The sequence below is a fragment of the Salvelinus fontinalis genome, chromosome 4 (assembly GCF_029448725.1).
Source record: "Salvelinus fontinalis isolate EN_2023a chromosome 4, ASM2944872v1, whole genome shotgun sequence".
NCBI lineage: Eukaryota > Metazoa > Chordata > Actinopteri > Salmoniformes > Salmonidae > Salvelinus > Salvelinus fontinalis.
Window position 1 is genome coordinate 42,860,309 of NC_074668.1, and position 20,892 is coordinate 42,881,200.

General features: G+C 59.1%; 1 protein-coding gene across 4 annotated transcripts in view; it reads left to right on the forward strand.

Annotated features, from left to right (window-relative positions):
• The window catches only part of fbxl17 (F-box and leucine-rich repeat protein 17), a 373,953-nt gene that overhangs the window by 129,744 nt on the left and 223,317 nt on the right, over positions 1 to 20,892 (forward strand). For all 4 annotated transcript variants that reach the window (XM_055920271.1, XM_055920268.1, XM_055920267.1 and 1 more), the window contains one exon: positions 2,087 to 2,217. In XM_055920271.1, the coding sequence (XP_055776246.1) occupies positions 2,087 to 2,217 (131 nt within the window). The remainder of the gene's footprint in view (positions 1 to 2,086; positions 2,218 to 20,892) is intronic.

Genomic DNA, 20,892 nt, shown 5'->3' on the forward strand with positions numbered 1-20,892 from the left:
CCAGAATAAATAGCCATACAAAATGGTGTGTGTGTCTGTGAGAGCGTGCAGGTGAGCCTTTGACATTTGACATCACAAGAGAGAGGATGTTAGACGGAGACAGTGAGTGAGAGGTTTGTCTTATAGTCATTTCTGCGTTTTCTTTGTTTTGCCAACAACACAGCCATATCCCCCCCCCCCCACACACACACACACCAGCCACTCTATGAATAATTTAACCCTTCAATCCAGAGTCGATCACTGGGGAACGCTTTAGGATATGCATTTATCAGGTGAGCCTTGATAATGTTTGTAAATTTTTATTTTGTACTGAGTTTACTTATGGAATGCTTCAAATTATGTGCTGTTGGGACACCATATACATAATGAAAAATATTATATTATATCTTTCGGGTATGCGTGTTTAGGGGAAACCTACTCGTTATGGCGGATCCCATGTCTGATCCTGAATCATATTGCCTGGTGTCTCTCCCTCTGTCTGTCTCCCTCTGTCTGTCTCCCTCTGTCTGTCTCCCTCTGTCTGTCTCCCTCTGTCTGTCTCCCTCTGTCTGTCTCGCATCTCCCTCTGTCTCGCCTCGGTCTCTGCCTCTGTCTCGCCTCTACCTCTCTCTCTGCCTTTGTCTCTGTCTCGCCTCTCTCTCTCTCTACTGATCTACAATGGAGGATTATTCACGGGGCTATCGCTACAAACAGATAAGTGTCGCACCTTGATCCATCAGTGGGGAGGAGGTGTCTGTTCTGTAGGGAGGAGAAGACAGTGAAGCATCTATTTATCTTCTTCCAGGTTGGTAGGGTTGTTTGCTGTCCTGGGTGGGTGGTGTACAGGCCTAGGGTAGGGGTTGACTGTGAAGCTATATGTTGGAGGGCCTAGGTATACCGTAGCCAACAGGCAAAGGGACTGCCTAGTAAACTACCTGTTGGGGCAGGCAAAAATGGTGTGGAAGACCAGGAAAAATGAGATGTGGGGGAGGAGGGTGTACAGACCCCAGAGCTGTGCTGCTTTGTAATCCGTTGCAGGGGTGTGGGGCGTTAGGAGGGGGTTCTATGTACAGTGTGTGGGGGTCGGGGGGGCTTGGTTCGCTCGCTCAATAGAACATTTTTGTCCACCTCTGTAGCTGTCCATGTGACCAACACTAAGCTCTATGCATTCTAATTATGACTGCGACTACGGTTCCTCCCTGTACTGTCAACCCCGTGTGTGTAAAGCCACTGTGAACTCTACGGTTAATGCATCATGTATTTACCAGGCCACATGGTTATGTCGGATGTTTTTCAGACTGCACGGTCTCTGGCAACTAAAAAGAAGACACACTTCTGTTTCCGCGTGTGTCAAGTGAGAAGCAGATCCAGGGATTCTCCAGGCTGCCCTGCCCTACTCTTCCCACCTCCAGTCTGTCTTGACTAGAAGCCCACAGAGCAGACAATGATACCTCTAATCTTAATACCTACTGGAAGCTTGTTTTGTGTTTAGCCATGACTGTGACATTTTACACCCTGCTTCCCCGTTGTGCGTTTTAGAAATGGTATATGTTTTTAATAATACTTATTATCCGGCCTTCCTGGTGCGCACGCGCGCGCGTGTGTGTGTGTGTGTGTGTGTGTGTGTGTGTGTGTGTGTGTGTGTGTGTGTGTGTGTGTGTGTGCGTGTGCGTAGGCTTATCCATCCTCCTTCCCGAGTGTGTATCAGAGAAAATATACCTGTGTTGTTATTACTTGTTGAGTTGGTAATCCTCTCGTAACTTTCTTGTGCTGAAGGACTCTCTGTGCAAATCAAATGTTATCCGTCACGTAAGTGCAGACTTTACCGTGAAATGCTTACTCACGAGCCCTTTCCCAACAACGCAGTTAAGAAGGAAAAATAACAAATAGATCAAATTCAAATACTAACACAAAATAACAACGAGGCTATACACAGTACAAGTGTCCTGGGGTACGAGGTAGTTGGGCTGATTGATTGAGGTCATATGTACACGCAGGTTTGGTCAGGTGATTGATTGAAGTGCTATGTATATGTATGGGGGGGGGGGGGTGAAAAGCAGAACACGTGTGTCTCTCTACTGACCTCTAGCTCTGTCCTCTCTCCTAGCTGCGTAACCTGAGCAGCCTGGACCTGCGGCACATCTCCGAGCTCAACAACGAGACCGTGATGGAGGTGGTCCGGAAGTGTAGGAACCTCAGCTCCCTCAACCTCTGTCTCAACTGGAGCATCAACGACAGGTACACGCGCGTACACGCACGCACGCACGCACGGACACACACACACACACACACACACACACACACACACACACACACACACCTACATATCAAACTAATGTTTTATGAGTTTAGGGCTTACATACTGTAGCTCCCTCACTTCTCATCTCAGATCTGTGCATTCATATTTCTCTGTGTGTGTGTGTGTGTATGTGTTCCTGGAATCATAGCCATTTTCCTGTAGTGAAGGCAGCATATCGTCTATGCTCCTATATTATGAATGTGATGGTGTGTGAAATTGCTGTCGTGAGCTTTTCATCTCTTGGACTCTGGTTCTGTGTTGATGACAGTTTCTGTGTTGCACTGATGTGTTACTGTGTAGGGGGCTATTTGTCATTCGCTGGATATTGCTTCCCCTAACAGTGCGTACCCGCTGAACATGTTAGGGGGCGATGAAACACCAGAACCCATTCATTTTCAATGGAGAGAAGTCAAGTGGGCGGGGGGGGGGGGGGACCATCGAGCAGTTGTGCGAGGGAACGTTAACAGGACGGGACCAAAGAAATGGGGAAAGCTGAACTTGATGCAAATAGTCAGCGATATCACGGCGCAATTGACAGATTTGGAGCTCACCATAGCTTCCAGCCCCTACTGGATTGGCTGTTGATACTTAGCACTAGCTAGCCTGCTTGCTAGCATCCACATAATGACCGTATGTTACTTCTCTTGCGCTACAGGTACAGGTATTGATATTCGTTACGCTAGTTTCTATAGTCAGTCAAGTCTCAGGGGCTGGAGGAGAGTAGAGGAGGTGGAAAAAAAGACTTCAATAAATGGAAACTCAACTCTGACATGGGATGGGATTTCTGTGTTATGACACATGTTTGATGCGTTGTGGGACTGAGTCAAGCCAGTTGGCTCTTTCCCAGTTCTAGACCAGACGTGCACACAGATTTTGTTCCGTGGCAGAGAGTGAGGGGGAAGGAGAGAGAGAGAGAGAGCGAGGGGGAAGGAGAGAGCGAGGGGGAAGGAGAGAGCGCGGGGGAAGGAGAGAGCGCGGGGGAAGGAGAGAGCGCGGGGGAAGGAGAGAGCGCGGGGGAAGGAGAGAGCGCGGGGGAAGGAGAGAGCGCGGGGGAAGGAGAGAGCGCGGGGGAAGGAGAGAGCGCGGGGGAAGGAGAGAGCGCGGGGGAAGGAGAGAGCGCGGGGGAAGGAGAGAGCGCGGGGGAAGGAGAGAGCGCGGGGGAAGGAGAGAGAGAGAGAGAGCGAGGGGGAAGGAGAGAGAGAGAGAGAGCGAGGGGGAAGGAGAGAGAGAGAGAGAGCGAGGGGGAAGGAGAGAGAGAGAGAGAGAGCGAGGGGGAAGGAGAGAGAGAGAGAGAGAGCGAGGGGGAAGGAGAGAGAGAGAGAGAGAGCGAGGGGGAAGGAGAGAGAGAGAGAGAGAGCGAGGGGGAAGGAGAGAGAGAGAGAGAGAGCGAGGGGGAAGGAGAGAGAGAGAGAGAGAGCGAGGGGGAAGGAGAGAGAGAGAGAGAGAGCGAGGGGGAAGGAGAGAGAGAGAGCGAGAGGGGGAAGGAGAGAGAGAGAGCGAGAGGGGGAAGGAGAGAGAGAGAGCGAGAGGGGGAAGGAGAGAGAGAGAGCGAGAGGGGGAAGGAGAGAGAGAGAGCGAGAGGGGGAAGGAGAGAGAGAGAGCGAGAGGGGGAAGGAGAGAGAGAGAGCGAGAGGGGGAAGGAGAGAGAGAGAGCGAGAGGGGGAAGGAGAGAGAGAGAGCGAGAGGGGGAAGGAGAGAGAGAGAGCGAGGGGGAAGGAGAGAGAGAGAGCGAGGGGGAAGGAGAGAGAGAGAGAGAGCGAGGGGGAAGGAGAGAGAGAGAGAGAGCGAGGGGGAAGGAGAGAGAGAGAGAGCGAGGGGGAAGGAGAGAGAGAAAGAGCGAGGGGGAAGGAGAGAGAGAGAGAGCGAGGGGGAAGGAGAGAGAGAGAGAGAGCGAGGGGGAAGGAGAGAGAGAGAGAGAGCGAGGGGGAAGGAGAGAGAGAGAGAGCGAGGGGGAAGGAGAGAGAGAGAGAGCGAGGGGGAAGGAGAGAGAGAGAGAGCGAGGGGGAAGGAGAGAGAGAGAGAGAGCGAGGGGGAAGGAGAGAGAGAGAGAGAGCGAGGGGGAAGGAGGGAGAGAGAGAGAGCGAGGGGGAAGGAGAGAGAGAGAGAGAGCGAGGGGGAAGGAGAGAGAGAGAGAGCGAGGGGGAAGGAGAGAGAGAGAGAGAGCGAGGGGGAAGGAGAGAGAGAGAGAGAGCGAGGGGGAAGGAGAGAGAGAGAGAGAGAGAGCGAGGGGGAAGGAGAGAGAGAGAGAGAGAGAGCGAGGGGGAAGGAGAGAGAGAGAGAGCGAGGGGGAAGGAGAGAGAGAGAGAGCGAGGGGGAAGGAGAGAGAGAGAGAGCGAGGGGGAAGGAGAGAGAGAGAGCGAGAGGGGGAAGGAGAGAGAGAGAGCGAGAGGGGGAAGGAGAGAGAGAGAGCGAGAGGGGGAAGGAGAGAGAGAGAGCGAGAGGGGGAAGGAGAGAGAGAGAGCGAGAGGGGGAAGGAGAGAGAGAGAGCGAGAGGGGGAAGGAGAGAGAGAGAGCGAGAGGGGGAAGGAGAGAGAGAGAGCGAGAGGGGGAAGGAGAGAGAGAGAGCGAGAGGGGGAAGGAGAGAGAGAGAGCGAGAGGGGGAAGGAGAGAGAGAGAGCGAGAGGGGGAAGGAGAGAGAGAGAGCGAGAGGGGGAAGGAGAGAGAGAGAGCGAGAGGGGGAAGGAGAGAGAGAGAGCGAGAGGGGGAAGGAGAGAGAGAGAGCGAGAGGGGGAAGGAGAGAGAGAGAGCGAGAGGGGGAAGGAGAGAGAGAGAGCGAGAGGGGGAAGGAGAGAGAGAGAGCGAGAGGGGGAAGGAGAGAGAGAGAGCGAGAGGGGGAAGGAGAGAGAGAGAGCGAGGGGGAAGGAGAGAGAGAGAGCGAGGGGGAAGGAGAGAGAGAGAGCGAGGGGGAAGGAGAGAGAGAGAGCGAGGGGGAAGGAGAGAGAGAGAGAGAGCGAGGGGGAAGGAGAGAGAGAGAGAGAGCGAGGGGGAAGGAGAGAGAGAGAGAGAGAGCGAGGGGGAAGGAGAGAGAGAGATCAGGGGGGATGGAGAGGAAGAGCAGGGGGGAAGGAGAGGAAGAGCAGGGGGGAAGGAGAGGAAGAGCAGGGGGGAAGGAGAGGAAGAGCAGGGGGGAAGGAGAGAGAGAGCGAGAGGGGGAAGGAGAGCGAGAGAGGGGGAAGGAGAGCGAGAGAGGGGGAAGGAGAGCGAGAGAGGGGGAAGGAGAGCGAGAGAGGGGGAAGGAGAGCGAGAGAGGGGGAAGGAGAGCGAGAGAGGGGGAAGGAGAGCGAGAGAGGGGGAAGGAGAGCGAGAGAGGGGGAAGGAGAGCGAGAGAGGGGGAAGGAGAGCGAGAGAGGGGGAAGGAGAGCGAGAGAGAGAGAGGGGGAAGGAGAGAGAGAGAGAGGGGGAAGGAGAGAGAGAGAGAGAGGGGGAAGGAGAGAGAGAGAGAGAGGGGGAAGGAACAGAGGAGGACAGAGAGGGAGAGAGAGGGGGAAAGAGAGAGAGAGAGGGGGAAGGAGAGAGAGAGCGAGAGGGGGAAGGAGAGAGAGCGAGAGGGGGAAGGAGAGAGAGAGAGAGGGGGAAGGAGAGAGAGAGAGAGAGTAGGGGTAAGGAGAGAGAGAGAGAGAGGGGAAGGAGAGAGAGAGAGAGTGGGGGAAGGAGAGAGAGTGGAGAGTGGGGGAAGGAGAGAGAGTGGAGAGAGCGATGGGGAAGGAGGGAGCGAGGGGGAAGGAGAGAGCGAGCGAGAGAAGGGGGAAGGAGAGCGAGCGAGAGAAGGGGGGAAGGAGAGCGAGGGGGAAGGTGAGAGTGAGAGCGAGGGGGGAAGGAGAAATAGAGAGTGAGAGCGAGGGGGAAGGAGAAATAGAGAGTGAGAGCGAGGGGGAAATAGAGAGTGAGAGCGAGGGGGAAGGAGAAATAGAGAGTGAGAGCGAGGGGGAAGGAGAGAGAGAGAGCGAGGGGGAAGGAGAGAGAGAGAGCGAGGGGGAAGGAGAGAGAGAGAGCGAGGGGGAAGGAGAGAGAGAGATCAGGGGGGATGGAGAGGAAGAGCAGGGGGGAATGAGAGGAAGAGCAGGGGGGAAGGAGAGGAAGAGCAGGGGGGAAGGAGAGGAAGAGCAGGGGGGAAGGAGAGAGAGAGCGAGAGGGGGAAGGAGAGAGAGTGCGAGAGGGGGAAGGAGAGAGAGAGCGAGAGGGGGAAGGAGAGAGAGAGATCAGGGGGGATGGAGAGGAAGAGCAGGGGGGAAGGAGAGGAAGAGCAGGGGGGAAGGAGAGGAAGAGCAGGGGGGAAGGAGAGGAAGAGCAGGGGGGAAGGAGAGGAAGAGCAGGGGGGAAGGAGAGAGAGAGCGAGAGGGGGAAGGAGAGAGAGAGAGCGAGAGGGGGAAGGAGAGAGAGAGAGCGAGAGGGGGAAGGAGAGAGAGAGAGAGCGAGAGGGGGAAGGAGAGAGAGAGAGAGCGAGAGGGGGAAGGAGAGAGAGAGAGCGAGAGGGGGAAGGAGAGAGAGAGAGCGAGAGGGGGAAGGAGAGAGAGAGAGCGAGAGGGGGAAGGAGAGAGAGAGAGCGAGAGGGGGAAGGAGAGAGAGAGAGCGAGAGGGGGAAGGAGAGAGAGAGAGCGAGAGGGGGAAGGAGAGAGAGAGAGCGAGAGGGGGAAGGAGAGAGAGAGAGCGAGAGGGGGAAGGAGAGAGAGAGAGCGAGAGGGGGAAGGAGAGAGAGAGCGAGAGGGAAGGAGAGAGAGAGAGCGAGGGGGAAGGAGAGAGAGAGAGCGAGGGGGAAGGAGAGAGAGAGAGCGAGGGGGAAGGAGAGAGAGAGAGCGAGGGGGAAGGAGAGAGAGAGAGCGAGGGGGAAGGAGAGAGAGAGCGAGGGGGAAGGAGAGAGAGAGAGAGAGCGAGGGGGAAGGAGAGAGAGAGATCAGGGGGGATGGAGAGGAAGAGCAGGGGGGAAGGAGAGGAAGAGCAGGGGGGAAGGAGAGGAAGAGCAGGGGGGAAGGAGAGGAAGAGCAGGGGGGAAGGAGAGAGAGAGCGAGAGGGGGAAGGAGAGCGAGAGAGGGGGAAGGAGAGCGAGAGAGGGGGAAGGAGAGCGAGAGAGGGGGAAGGAGAGCGAGAGAGGGGGAAGGAGAGCGAGAGAGGGGGAAGGAGAGCGAGAGAGGGGGAAGGAGAGCGAAAGAGGGGGAAGGAGAGCGAGAGAGGGGGAAGGAGAGCGAGAGAGGGGGAAGGAGAGCGAGAGAGGGGGAAGGAGAGCGAGAGAGGGGGAACGAGAGCGAGAGAGGGGGAACGAGAGCGAGAGAGGGGGAACGAGAGCGAGAGAGGGGGAAGGAGAGCGAGAGAGGGGGAAGGAGAGCGAGAGAGGGGGAAGGAGAGCGAGAGAGAGAGAGGGGGAAGGAGAGCGAGAGAGAGAGAGGGGGAAGGAGAGCGAGAGAGAGAGAGGGGGAAGGAGAGCGAGAGAGAGAGAGGGGGAAGGAGAGAGAGAGAGGGGGAAGGAGAGAGAGAGAGCGAGAGGGGGAAGGAGAGAGAGCGAGAGGGGGAAGGAGAGAGAGAGAGAGAGTAGGGGTAAGGAGAGAGAGAGAGAGAGGGGTAAGGAGAGAGAGAGAGAGTGGGGGAAGGAGAGAGAGTGGAGAGTGGGGGAAGGAGAGAGAGTGGAGAGAGCGATGGGGAAGGAGGGAGCGAGGGGGAAGGAGAGAGCGAGCGAGAGAAGGGGGAAGGAGAGCGAGCGAGAGAAGGGGGGAAGGAGAGCGAGGGGGAAGGTGAGAGTGAGAGCGAGGGGGGAAGGAGAAATAGAGAGTGAGAGCGAGGGGGAAGGAGAAATAGAGAGTGAGAGCGAGGGGGAAATAGAGAGTGAGAGCGAGGGGGAAGGAGAAATAGAGAGTGAGAGCGAGGGGGAAGGAGAGAGAGAGCGAGGGGGAAGGATAAATAGAGAGTGAGAGCGAGGGGGAAGGAGAGAGAGAGAGCGAGGGGGAAGGAGAGAGAGAGAGCGAGGGGGAAGGAGAGAGAGAGAGAGAGAGCGAGGGGGAAGGAGAGAGAGAGATCAGGGGGGATGGAGAGGAAGAGCAGGGGGGAAGGAGAGGAAGAGCAGGGGGGAAGGAGAGGAAGAGCAGGGGGGAAGGAGAGAGAGAGCGAGAGGGGGAAGGAGAGAGAGAGCGAGAGGGGGAAGGAGAGAGAGTGCGAGAGGGGGAAGGAGAGAGAGTGCGAGAGGGGGAAGGAGAGAGAGTGCGAGAGGGGGAAGGAGAGAGAGTGCGAGAGGGGGAAGGAGAGAGAGTGCGAGAGGGGGAAGGAGAGAGAGAGCGAGAGGGGGAAGGAGAGAGGAAGAGCAGGGGGGAAGGAGAGGAAGAGCAGGGGGGAAGGAGAGGAAGAGCAGGGGGGAAGGAGAGGAAGAGCAGGGGGGAAGGAGAGGAAGAGCAGGGGGGAAGGAGAGGAAGAGCAGGGGGGAAGGAGAGAGAGAGCGAGAGGGGGAAGGAGAGAGAGAGAGCGAGAGGGGGAAGGAGAGAGAGAGAGCGAGAGGGGGAAGGAGAGAGAGAGAGAGCGAGAGGGGGAAGGAGAGAGAGAGAGAGCGAGAGGGGGAAGGAGAGAGAGAGAGCGAGAGGGGGAAGGAGAGAGAGAGAGCGAGAGGGGGAAGGAGAGAGAGAGAGCGAGAGGGGGAAGGAGAGAGAGAGAGCGAGAGGGGGAAGGAGAGAGAGAGAGCGAGAGGGGGAAGGAGAGAGAGAGAGCGAGAGGGGGAAGGAGAGAGAGAGAGCGAGAGGGGGAAGGAGAGAGAGAGAGCGAGAGGGGGAAGGAGAGAGAGAGAGCGAGAGGGGGAAGGAGAGAGAGAGAGCGAGAGGGGGAAGGAGAGAGAGAGAGCGAGGGGGAAGGAGAGAGAGAGAGCGAGGGGGAAGGAGAGAGAGAGAGCGAGGGGGAAGGAGAGAGAGAGAGCGAGGGGGAAGGAGAGAGAGAGAGCGAGGGGGAAGGAGAGAGAGAGAGCGAGGGGGAAGGAGAGAGAGAGAGAGAGCGAGGGGGAAGGAGAGAGAGAGAGAGAGCGAGGGGGAAGGAGAGAGAGAGAGAGAGAGCGAGGGGGAAGGAGAGAGAGAGAGAGAGAGCGAGGGGGAAGGAGAGAGAGAGATCAGGGGGGATGGAGAGAGAGAGAGCAGGGGGGAAGGAGAGGAAGAGCAGGGGGGAAGGAGAGGAAGAGCAGGGGGGAAGGAGAGGAAGAGCAGGGGGGAAGGAGAGAGAGAGCGAGAGGGGGAAGGAGAGCGAGAGGGGGAAGGAGAGCGAGAGGGGGAAGGAGAGCGAGAGGGGGAAGGAGAGCGAGAGAGGGGGAAGGAGAGCGAGAGAGGGGGAAGGAGAGCGAGAGAGGGGGAAGGAGAGCGAGAGAGGGGGAAGGAGAGCGAAAGAGGGGGAAGGAGAGCGAAAGAGGGGGAAGGAGAGCGAGAGAGGGGGAAGGAGAGCGAGAGAGGGGGAAGGAGAGCGAGAGAGGGGGAAGGAGAGCGAGAGAGGGGGAAGGAGAGCGAAAGAGGGGGAAGGAGAGCGAAAGAGGGGGAAGGAGAGCGAAAGAGGGGGAAGGAGAGCGAGAGAGGGGGAAGGAGAGCGAGAGAGGGGGAAGGAGAGCGAGAGAGGGGGAAGGAGAGCGAGAGAGGGGGAAGGAGAGCGAGAGAGGGGGAAGGAGAGCGAGAGAGGGGGAAGGAGAGCGAGAGAGGGGGAAGGAGAGCGAGAGAGAGAGAGGGGGAAGGAGAGAGAGAGAGAGGGGGAAGGAGAGAGAGAGAGAGGGGGAAGGAGAGAGAGAGAGAGAGGGGGAAGGAGAGAGAGAGAGGGGGAAGGAGAGAGAGAGAGGGGGAAGGAGAGAGAGAGAGCGAGAGGGGGAAGGAGAGAGAGCGAGAGGGGGAAGGAGAGAGAGAGAGAGCGAGAGGGGGAAGGAGAGAGAGAGAGAGAGTAGGGGTAAGGAGAGAGAGAGAGAGTGGGGGAAGGAGAGAGAGTGGAGAGTGGGGGAAGGAGAGAGAGTGGAGAGAGCGATGGGGAAGGAGGGAGCGAGGGGGAAGGAGAGAGCGAGCGAGAGAAGGGGGAAGGAGAGCGAGCGAGAGAAGGGGGGAAGGAGAGCGAGGGGGAAGGTGAGAGTGAGAGCGAGGGGGGAAGGAGAAATAGAGAGTGAGAGCGAGGGGGAAGGAGAAATAGAGAGTGAGAGCGAGGGAGAAATAGAGAGTGAGAGCGAGGGGGAAGGAGAAATAGAGAGTGAGAGCGAGGGGGAAGGAGAGAGAGAGCGAGGGGGAAGGATAAATAGAGAGTGAGAGCGAGGGGGAAGGAGAGAGAGAGAGCGAGGGGGAAGGAGAGAGAGAGAGCGAGGGGGAAGGAGAGAGAGAGAGAGAGAGCGAGGGGGAAGGAGAGAGAGAGATCAGGGGGGATGGAGAGGAAGAGCAGGGGGGAAGGAGAGGAAGAGCAGGGGGGAAGGAGAGGAAGAGCAGGGGGAAGGAGAGAGAGAGCGAGAGGGGGAAGGAGAGAGAGAGCGAGAGGGGGAAGGAGAGAGAGTGCGAGAGGGGGAAGGAGAGAGAGAGCGAGAGGGGGAAGGAGAGAGAGAGATCAGGGGGGATGGAGAGGAAGAGCAGGGGGGAAGGAGAGGAAGAGCAGGGGGGAAGGAGAGGAAGAGCAGGGGGGAAGGAGAGGAAGAGCAGGGGGGAAGGAGAGGAAGAGCAGGGGGGAAGGAGAGAGAGAGCGAGAGGGGGAAGGAGAGAGAGAGAGCGAGAGGGGGAAGGAGAGAGAGAGAGCGAGAGGGGGAAGGAGAGAGAGAGAGCGAGAGGGGGAAGGAGAGAGAGAGAGCGAGAGGGGGAAGGAGAGAGAGAGAGAGAGAGGGGGAAGGAGAGAGAGAGAGAGAGAGGGGGAAGGAGAGAGAGAGAGAGCGAGAGGGGGAAGGAGAGAGAGAGAGAGCGAGAGGGGGAAGGAGAGAGAGAGAGCGAGAGGGGGAAGGAGAGAGAGAGCGAGAGGGGGAAGGAGAGAGAGAGAGAGAGAGGGGGAAGGAGAGAGAGAGAGAGAGAGAGGGAGAGAGCGAGAGGGGGAAGGAGAGAGCGAGAGGGGGAAGGAGAGAGAGAGAGCGAGAGGGGGAAGGAGAGAGAGAGAGCGAGAGGGGGAAGGAGAGAGAGAGAGAGAGCGAGAGGGGGAAGGAGAGAGAGAGAGAGCGAGAGGGGGAAGGAGAGAGAGAGAGAGCGAGAGGGGGAAGGAGAGAGAGAGAGCGAGAGGGGGAAGGAGAGAGAGAGAGCGAGAGGGGGAAGGAGAGAGAGAGAGCGAGAGGGGAAAGGAGAGAGAGAGAGCGAGAGGGGAAAGGAGAGCGAGAGGGGAAAGGAGAGCGAGAGGGGGAAGGAGAGCGAGAGGGGGAAGGAGAGCGAGAGGGGGAAGGAGAGCGAGAGAGGGGGATGGAGAGCGAGAGAGGGGGATGGAGAGCGAGAGAGGGGGAAGGAGAGCGAGAGAGGGGGAAGGAGAGCGAGAGAGGGGGAAGGAGAGCGAGAGAGAGGGGGAAGGAGAGCGAGAGAGAGGGGGAAGGAGAGCGAGAGAGAGGGGGAAGGAGAGAGAGAGAGAGAGAGGGGGAAGGAGAGAGAGAGAGAGAGAGGGGGAAGGAGAGAGAGAGAGAGAGAGGGGGAAGGAGAGAGAGAGAGAGAGAGGGGGAAGGAGAGAGAGAGGGGGAAGGAGAGAGAGAGAGAGAGAGGGGGAAGGAGAGAGAGAGAGCGAGAGGGGGAAGGAGAGAGAGAGAGCGAGAGGGGGAAGGAGAGAGAGAGAGCGAGAGGGGGAAGGAGAGAGAGAGAGAGGGGGAAGGAGAGAGAGAGAGCGAGAGGGGGAAGGAGAGAGAGAGAGAGGGGGAAGGAGAGAGAGAGAGAGGGGGAAGGAGAGAGAGAGAGAGAGAGGGGGAAGGAGAGAGAGAGAGAGGGGGAAGGAGAGAGAGAGAGAGAGAGGGGGAAGGAGAGAGAGCGAGAGAGAGGGGGAAGGAGAGAGAGAGAGAGAGAGGGGGAAGGAGAGAGAGAGAGAGAGAGGGGGAAGGAGAGAGAGAGAGAGAGAGGGGGAAGGAGAGAGAGAGAGCGAGAGGGGGAAGGAGAGAGAGAGAGCGAGAGGGGGAAGGAGAGAGAGCGAGAGGGGGAAGGAGAGAGAGAGAGAGCGAGAGGGGGAAGGAGAGAGAGAGAGAGCGAGAGGGGGAAGGAGAGAGAGAGAGCGAGAGGGGGAAGGAGAGAGAGAGAGCGAGAGGGGAAAGGAGAGAGAGAGAGCGAGAGGGGAAAGGAGAGCGAGAGGGGAAAGGAGAGCGAGAGGGGAAAGGAGAGCGAGAGGGGGAAGGAGAGCGAGAGGGGGAAGGAGAGCGAGAGGGGGAAGGAGAGCGAGAGGGGGAAGGAGAGCGAGAGAGGGGGAAGGAGAGCGAGAGAGGGGGAAGGAGAGCGAGAGAGGGGGAAGGAGAGCGAGAGAGGGGGAAGGAGAGCGAGAGAGGGGGAAGGAGAGCAAGAGAGGGGGAAGGAGAGCGAGAGAGAGGGGGAAGGAGAGCGAGAGAGAGGGGGAAGGAGAGAGAGAGAGAGGGGGAAGGAGAGAGAGAGAGAGGGGGAAGGAGAGAGAGAGAGAGGGGGAAGGAGAGAGAGAGAGAGAGGGGGAAGGAGAGAGAGAGGGGGAAGGAGAGAGAGAGAGAGAGAGGGGGAAGGAGAGAGCGAGAGGGGGAAGGAGAGAGAGAGAGCGAGAGGGGGAAGGAGAGAGAGCGAGAGGGGGAAGGAGAGAGAGCGAGAGGGGGAAGGAGAGAGAGAGAGAGAGTAGGGGTAAGGAGAGAGAGAGAGAGAGGGGGAAGGAGAGAGAGAGAGAGGGGGAAGGAGAGAGAGAGAGAGGGGGAAGGAGAGAGAGAGAGAGAGGGGGAAGGAGAGAGAGAGAGAGAGGGGGAAGGAGAGAGAGAGAGAGAGAGGGGGAAGGAGAGAGCGAGAGGGGGAAGGAGAGAGAGAGAGCGAGAGGGGGAAGGAGAGAGAGCGAGAGGGGGAAGGAGAGAGAGCGAGAGGGGGAAGGAGAGAGAGAGAGAGAGTAGGGGTAAGGAGAGAGAGAGAGAGAGGGGTAAGGAGAGAGAGAGAGAGTGGGGGAAGGAGAGAGAGTGGAGAGTGGGGGAAGGAGAGAGAGTGGAGAGAGCGATGGGGAAGGAGGGAGCGAGGGGGAAGGAGAGAGCGAGCGAGAGAAGGGGGAAGGAGAGCGAGCGAGAGAAGGGGGGAAGGAGAGCGAGGGGGAAGGTGAGAGTGAGAGCGAGGGGGGAAGGAGAAATAGAGAGTGAGAGCGAGGGGGAAGGAGAAATAGAGAGTGAGAGCGAGGGGGAAATAGAGAGTGAGAGCGAGGGGGAAGGAGAAATAGAGAGTGAGAGCGAGGGGGAAGGAGAGAGAGAGCGAGGGGGAAGGATAAATAGAGAGTGAGAGCGAGGGGGAAGGAGAGAGAGAGAGCGAGGGGGAAGGAGAGAGAGAGAGAGAGAGCGAGGGGGAAGGAGAGAGAGAGAGAGAGAGCGAGGGGGAAGGAGAGAGAGAGATCAGGGGGGATGGAGAGGAAGAGCAGGGGGGAAGGAGAGGAAGAGCAGGGGGGAAGGAGAGGAAGAGCAGGGGGGAAGGAGAGAGAGAGCGAGAGGGGGAAGGAGAGAGAGAGCGAGAGGGGGAAGGAGAGAGAGAGAGAGAGAGGGGGAAGGAGAGAGAGAGAGAGAGAGGGGGAAGGAGAGAGAGAGAGAGGGGGAAGGAGAGAGAGAGAGAGAGAGGGGGAAGGAGAGAGAGAGAGAGAGAGGGGGAAGGAGAGAGAGAGGGGGAAGGAGAGAGAGAGAGAGAGAGAGGGGGAAGGAGAGAGAGTGGAGAGAGCGATGGGGAAGGAGGGAGCGAGGGGGAAGGAGAGAGCGAGCGAGAGAAGGGGGAAGGAGAGCGAGCGAGAGAAGGGGGGAAGGAGAGCGAGGGGGAAGGTGAGAGTGAGAGCGAGGGGGGAAGGAGAAATAGAGAGTGAGAGCGAGGGGGAAGGAGAAATAGAGAGTGAGAGCGAGGGGGAAATAGAGAGTGAGAGCGAGGGGGAAGGAGAAATAGAGAGTGAGAGCGAGGGGGAAGGAGAGAGAGAGCGAGGGGGAAGGATAAATAGAGAGTGAGAGCGAGGGGGAAGGAGAGAGAGAGAGCGAGGGGGAAGGAGAGAGAGAGAGCGAGGGGGAAGGAGAGAGAGAGAGCGAGGGGGAAGGAGAGAGAGAGAGAGAGCGAGGGGGAAGGAGAGAGAGAGAGAGAGAGCGAGGGGGAAGGAGAGAGAGAGAGCGAGAGGGGGAAGGAGAGAGAGAGAGCGAGAGGGGGAAGGAGAGAGAGAGAGCGAGAGGGGGAAGGAGAGAGAGAGAGCGAGGGGGGAAGGAGAGAGAGAGAGAGGGGGAAGGAGAGAGAGAGAGAGGGGGAAGGAGAGAGAGAGAGAGGGGGAAGGAGAGAGAGAGAGAGGGGGAAGGAGAGAGAGAGAGAGAGAGGGGGAAGGAGAGAGAGCGAGAGAGAGGGGGAAGGAGAGAGAGAGAGAGAGAGGGGGAAGGAGAGAGAGAGAGAGAGAGGGGGAAGGAGAGAGAGAGAGAGAGAGGGGGAAGGAGAGAGAGAGAGCGAGAGGGGGAAGGAGAGAGAGAGAGAGAGGGGGAAGGAGAGAGAGAGAGAGAGAGGGAGCGAGAGGGGGAAGGAGAGAGAGAGAGAGCGAGAGGGGGAAGGAGAGAGAGAGAGAGCGAGAGGGGGAAGGAGAGAGAGAGAGCGAGAGGGGGAAGGAGAGAGAGAGAGCGAGAGGGGAAAGGAGAGCGAGAGGGGAAAGGAGAGCGAGAGGGGAAAGGAGAGCGAGAGGGGGAAGGAGAGCGAGAGGGGGAAGGAGAGCGAGAGAGGGGGAAGGAGAGCGAGAGAGGGGGAAGGAGAGCGAGAGAGGGGGAAGGAGAGCGAGAGAGGGGGAAGGAGAGCGAGAGAGGGGGAAGGAGAGCGAGAGAGGGGGAAGGAGAGCGAGAGAGAGGGGGAAGGAGAGCGAGAGAGGGGGAAGGAGAGCGAGAGAGGGGGAAGGAGAGCGAGAGAGAGGGGGAAGGAGAGCGAGAGAGAGGGGGAAGGAGAGAGAGAGAGAGAGGGGGAAGGAGAGAGAGAGGGGGAAGGAGAGAGAGAGAGAGAGAGGGGAAGGAGAGGAGAGAGAGAGAGGGGGAAGGAGAGAGAGAGAGCGAGAGGGGGAAGGAGAGAGAGCGAGAGGGGGAAGGAGAGAGAGCGAGAGGGGGAAGGAGAGAGAGAGAGAGAGTAGGGGTAAGGAGAGAGAGAGAGAGAGGGGGAAGGAGAGAGAGAGAGAGGGGGAAGGAGAGAGAGAGAGAGGGGGAAGGAGAGAGAGAGAGAGGGGGGGAAGGAGAGAGAGAGAGAGAGGGGGAAGGAGAGAGAGAGAGAGAGGGGGAAGGAGAGAGAGAGGAGAGGGGGAAGGAGAGAGCGAGAGGGGGAAGGAGAGAGAGAGAGCGAGAGGGGGAAGGAGAGAGAGCGAGAGGGGGAAGGAGAGAGAGCGAGAGGGGGAAGGAGAGAGAGAGAGAGAGTAGGGGTAAGGAGAGAGAGAGAGAGAGGGGTAAGGAGAGAGAGAGAGAGTGGGGGAAGGAGAGAGAGTGGAGAGTGGGGGAAGGAGAGAGAGTGGAGAGAGCGATGGGGAAGGAGGGAGCGAGGGGGAAGGAGAGAGCGAGCGAGAGAAGGGGGAAGGAGAGCGAGCGAGAGAAGGGGGGAAGGAGAGCGAGGGGGAAGGTGAGAGTGAGAGCGAGGGGGGAAGGAGAAATAGAGAGTGAGAGCGAGGGGGAAGGAGAAATAGAGAGTGAGAGCGAGGGGGAAATAGAGAGTGAGAGCGAGGGGGAAGGAGAAATAGAGAGTGAGAGCGAGGGGGAAGGAGAGAGAGAGCGAGGGGGAAGGATAAATAGAGAGTGAGAGCGAGGGGGAAGGAGAGAGAGAGAGCGAGGGGGAAGGAGAGAGAGAGAGCGAGGGGGAAGGAGAGAGAGAGAGAGAGAGCGAGGGGGAAGGAGAGAGAGAGAGAGAGAGCGAGGGGGAAGGAGAGAGAGAGATCAGGGGGGATGGAGAGGAAGAGCAGGGGGGAAGGAGAGGAAGAGCAGGGGGGAAGGAGAGGAAGAGCAGGGGGGAAGGAGAGAGAGAGCGAGAGGGGGAAGGAGAGAGAGAGCGAGAGGGGGAAGGAGAGAGAGGGGGAAGGAGAGAGAGAGAGAGAGAGGGGGAAGGAGAGAGAGAGAGAGGGGGAAGGAGAGAGAGAGAGAGAGAGGGGGAAGGAGAGAGAGAGAGAGAGAGGGGGAAGGAGAGAGAGAGGGGGAAGGAGAGAGAGAGAGAGAGAGAGGGGGAAGGAGAGAGAGAGAGCGAGAGGGGGAAGGAGAGAGAGAGAGCGAGAGGGGGAAGGAGAGAGAGAGAGCGAGAGGGGGAAGGAGAGAGAGAGAGAGGGGGAAGGAGAGAGAGAGAGAGGGGGAAGGAGAGAGAGAGAGAGAGAGGGGGAAGGAGAGAGAGAGAGGGGGAAGGAGAGAGAGAGAGAGAGAGAGGGGGACGGAGAGAGAGCGAGAGAGAGGGGGAAGGACAGAGAGAGAGAGAGAGGGGGAAGGAGAGAGAGAGAGAGAGAGGGGGAAGGAGAGAGAGAGAGAGAGAGGGGGAAGGAGAGAGAGAGAGAGAGAGGGGGAAGGAGAGAGAGAGAGAGAGAGGGGGAAGGAGAGAGAGAGAGCGAGAGGGGGAAGGAGAGAGAGAGAGCGAGAGGGGGAAGGAGAGAGAGAGAGAGCGAGAGGGGGAAGGAGAGAGAGAGAGAGCGAGAGGGGGAAGGAGAGAGAGAGAGCGAGAGGGGGAAGGAGAGAGAGAGAGCGAGAGGGGGAAGGAGAGAGAGAGAGCGAGAGGGGAAAGGAGAGCGAGAGGGGGAAGGAGAGCGAGAGGGGGAAGGAGAGCGAGAGGGGGAAGGAGAGCGAGAGGGGGAAGGAGAGCGAGAGAGGGGGAAGGAGAGCGAGAGAGGGGGAAGGAGAGCGAGAGAGGGGGAAGGAGAGCGAGAGAGGGGGAAGGAGAGCGAGAGAGAGGGGGAAGGAGAGAGAGAGAGAGAGGGGGAAGGAGAGAGAGAGAGAGAGGGGGAAGGAGAGAGAGAGAGAGAGAGGGGGAAGGAGAGAGAGAGAGGGGGAAGGAGAGCGAGAGAGGGGGGAAGGAGAGCGAGAGAGGGGGAAGGAGAGGAGAGAGAGAGAGGGGGAAGGAGAGAGAGAGAGAGAGAGGGGGAAGGAGAGAGAGAGAGAGAGAGGGGGAAGGAGAGAGAGAGAGAGGGGGGAAGGAGAGAGAGAGAGAGAGGGGGAAGGAGAGAGAGAGAGAGAGAGGGGGAAGGAGAGAGCGAGAGGGGGAAGGAGAGAGAGAGAGCGAGAGGGGGAAGGAGAGAGAGAGAGCGAGAGGGGGAAGGAGAGAGAGAGAGAGCGAGAGGGGGAAGGAGAGAGAGAGAGAGCGAGAGGGGGAAGGAGAGCGAGAGGGGGAAGGAGAGCGAGAGGGGGAAGGAGAGCGAGAGGGGGAAGGAGAGCGAGAGGGGGAAGGAGAGAGAGAGAGCGAGAGGGGAAAGGAGAGCGAGAGGGGAAAGGAGAGCGAGAGGGGAAAGGAGAGCGAGAGGGGGAAGGAGAGCGAGAGGGGGAAGGAGAGCGAGAGGGGGAAGGAGAGCGAGAGAGGAGAAGGAGAGCGAGAGAGGGGGAAGGAGAGCGAGAGAGGGGGAAGGAGAGCGAGAGAGGGGGAAGGAGAGCGAGAGAGGGGGAAGGAGAGCGAGAGAGGGGGAAGGAGAGCGAGAGAGGGGGAAGGAGAGCGAGAGAGAGGGGGAAGGAGAGCGAGAGAGGGGGAAGGAGAGCGAGAGAGAGAGAGGGGGAAGGAGAGAGAGAGAGAGGGGGAAGGAGAGAGAGAGAGAGAGAGGGGGAAGGAGAGAGAGAGAGAGAGAGGGGGAAGGAGAGGAGAGAGGGGGAAGGAGAGAGAGAGAGAGAGAGAGGGGGAAGGAGAGAGAGAGCGAGAGGGGGAAGGAGAGAGAGAGAGCGAGAGGGGGAAGGAGAGAGAGAGAGCGAGAGGGGGAAGGAGAGAGAGAGAGCGAGAGGGGGAAGGAGAGAGAGAGAGAGGGGGAAGGAGAGAGGAGAGAGAGAGGGGGAAGGAGAGAGAGAGAGAGAGAGGGGAAGGAGAGAGAGAGAGAGGGGGAAGGAGAGAGAGAGAGAGAGAGAGGGGGAAGGAGAGAGAGCGAGAGAGAGGGGGAAGGAGAGAGAGAGAGAGAGAGGGGGAAGGAGAGAGAGAGAGAGAGAGGGGGAAGGAGAGAGAGAGAGAGGGGGAAGGAGAGAGAGAGAGCGAGGGGGAAGGAGAGAGAGAGAGCGAGGGGGGAAGGAGAGAGAGAGAGCGAGGGGGAAGGAGAGAGAGAGAGCGAGGGGGAAAGGAGAGCGAGAGGGGAAAGGAGAGCGAGAGGGGGAAGGAGAGCGAGAGGGGGAAGGAGAGGAGAGGGGGAAGGAGAGCGAGAGGGGGAAGGAGAGCGAGAGAGGGGGAAGGAGAGCGAGAGAGGGGGAAGGAGAGCGAGAGAGGGGGAAGGAGAGCGAGAGAGGGGGAAGGAGAGCGAGAGAGGGGGAAGGAGAGAGAGAGAGAGGGGGAAGGAGAGAGAGAGAGAGGGGGAAGGAGAGAGAGAGAGAGGGGGAAGGAGAGAGAGAGAGAGGGGGAAGGAGAGCGAGAGAGAGAGGGGGAAGGAGAGCGAGAGAGAGAGAGGGGGAAGGAGAGCGAGAGAGAGAGAGGGGGAAGGAGAGAGAGAGAGAGAGAGGGGGAAGGAGAGAGAGAGAGAGAGAGGGGGAAGGAGAGAGAGAGAGAGAGAGGGGGAAGGAGAGAGAGAGAGGAGAGGGGAAGGAGAGAGAGAGAGAGAGAGGGGGAAGGAGAGAGAGAGAGAGAGAGGGGGAAGGAGAGAGAGAGAGAGAGAGGGGGAAGGAGAGAGAGAGAGCGAGAGGGGGAAGGAGAGAGAGAGAGCGAGAGGGGGAAGGAGAGAGAGAGAGCGAGAGGGGGAAGGAGAGAGAGCGAGAGGGGGAAGGAGAGAGAGCGAGAGGGGGAAGGAGAGACAGCGAGAGGGGGAAGGAGAGAGCGAGAGGGGGAAGGAGAGAGAGAGAGAGAGTAGGGGTAAGGAGAGAGAGGGGTAAGGAGAGAGAGAGAGAGTGGGGGAAGGAGAGAGAGTGGAGAGTGGGGGAAGGAGAGAGAGTGGAGAGAGCGATGGGGAAGGAGGGAGCGAGGGGGAAGGAGAGAGCGAGCGAGAGAAGGGGGAAGGAGAGCGAGCGAGAGAAGGGGGGAAGGAGAGCGAGGGGGAAGGTGAGAGTGAGAGCGAGGGGGGAAGGAGAAATAGAGAGTGAGAGCGAGGGGGAAGGAGAGAGAGAGCGAGGGGGAAGGATAAATAGAGAGTGAGAGCGAGGGGGAAGGAGAGAGTGAGAGCAGGGGGAAGGAGAGAGTGAGAGCGAGGGGGAAGGAGAGAGAGAGAGCGAGGGGGAAGGAGAGAGAGAGAGAGAGCGAGGGGGAAGGAGAGAGAGAGAGAGAGAGCGAGGGGGAAGGAGAGAGAGATCAGGGGGGATGGAGAGGAAGAGCAGGGGGGAAGGAGAGGAAGAGCAGGGGGGAAGGAGAGGAAGAGCAGGGGGGAAGGAGAGAGAGAGCGAGAGGGGGAAGGAGAGAGAGAGCGAGAGGGGGAAGGAGAGAGAGAGAGAGAGGGGGAAGGAGAGAGAGAGAGAGAGGGGGAAGGAGAGAGAGAGAGAGAGAGGGGGAAGGAGAGAGCGAGAGGGGGAAGGAGAGAGAGAGAGCGAGAGGGGGAAGGAGAGAGAGCGAGAGGGGGAAGGAGAGAGAGCGAGAGGGGGAAGGAGAGAGAGAGAGAGAGTAGGGGTAAGGAGAGAGAGAGAGAGAGGGGTAAGGAGAGAGAGAGAGAGTGGGGGAAGGAGAGAGAGTGGAGAGTGGGGGAAGGAGAGAGAGTGGAGAGAGCGATGGGGAAGGAGGGAGCGAGGGGGAAGGAGAGAGCGAGCGAGAGAAGGGGGAAGGAGAGCGAGCGAGAGAAGGGGGGAAGGAGAGCGAGGGGGAAGGTGAGAGTGAGAGCGAGGGGGGAAGGAGAAATAGAGAGTGAGAGCGAGGGGGAAGGAGAAATAGAGAGTGAGAGCGAGGGGGAAATAGAGAGTGAGAGCGAGGGGGAAGGAGAAATAGAGAGTGAGAGCGAGGGGGAAGGAGAGAGAGAGCGAGGGGGAAGGATAAATAGAGAGTGAGAGCGAGGGGGAAGGAGAGAGAGAGAGCGAGGGGGAAGGAGAGAGAGAGAGCGAGGGGGAAGGAGAGAGAGAGAGAGAGAGCGAGGGGGAAGGAGAGAGAGAGAGAGAGAGCGAGGGGGAAGGAGAGAGAGAGATCAGGGGGGATGGAGAGGAAGAGCAGGGGGGAAGGAGAGGAAGAGCAGGGGGGAAGGAGAGGAAGAGCAGGGGGGAAGGAGAGAGAGAGCGAGAGGGGGAAGGAGAGAGAGAGCGAGAGGGGGAAGGAGAGAGAGAGAGAGAGAGGGGGAAGGAGAGAGAGAGAGAGAGAGGGGGAAGGAGAGAGAGAGAGAGGGGGAAGGAGAGAGAGAGAGAGAGAGGGGGAAGGAGAGAGAGAGAGAGAGAGGGGGAAGGAGAGAGAGAGGGGGGGAGAGAGAGAGAGAGAGAGAGGGGGAAGGAGAGAGAGTGGAGAGAGCGATGG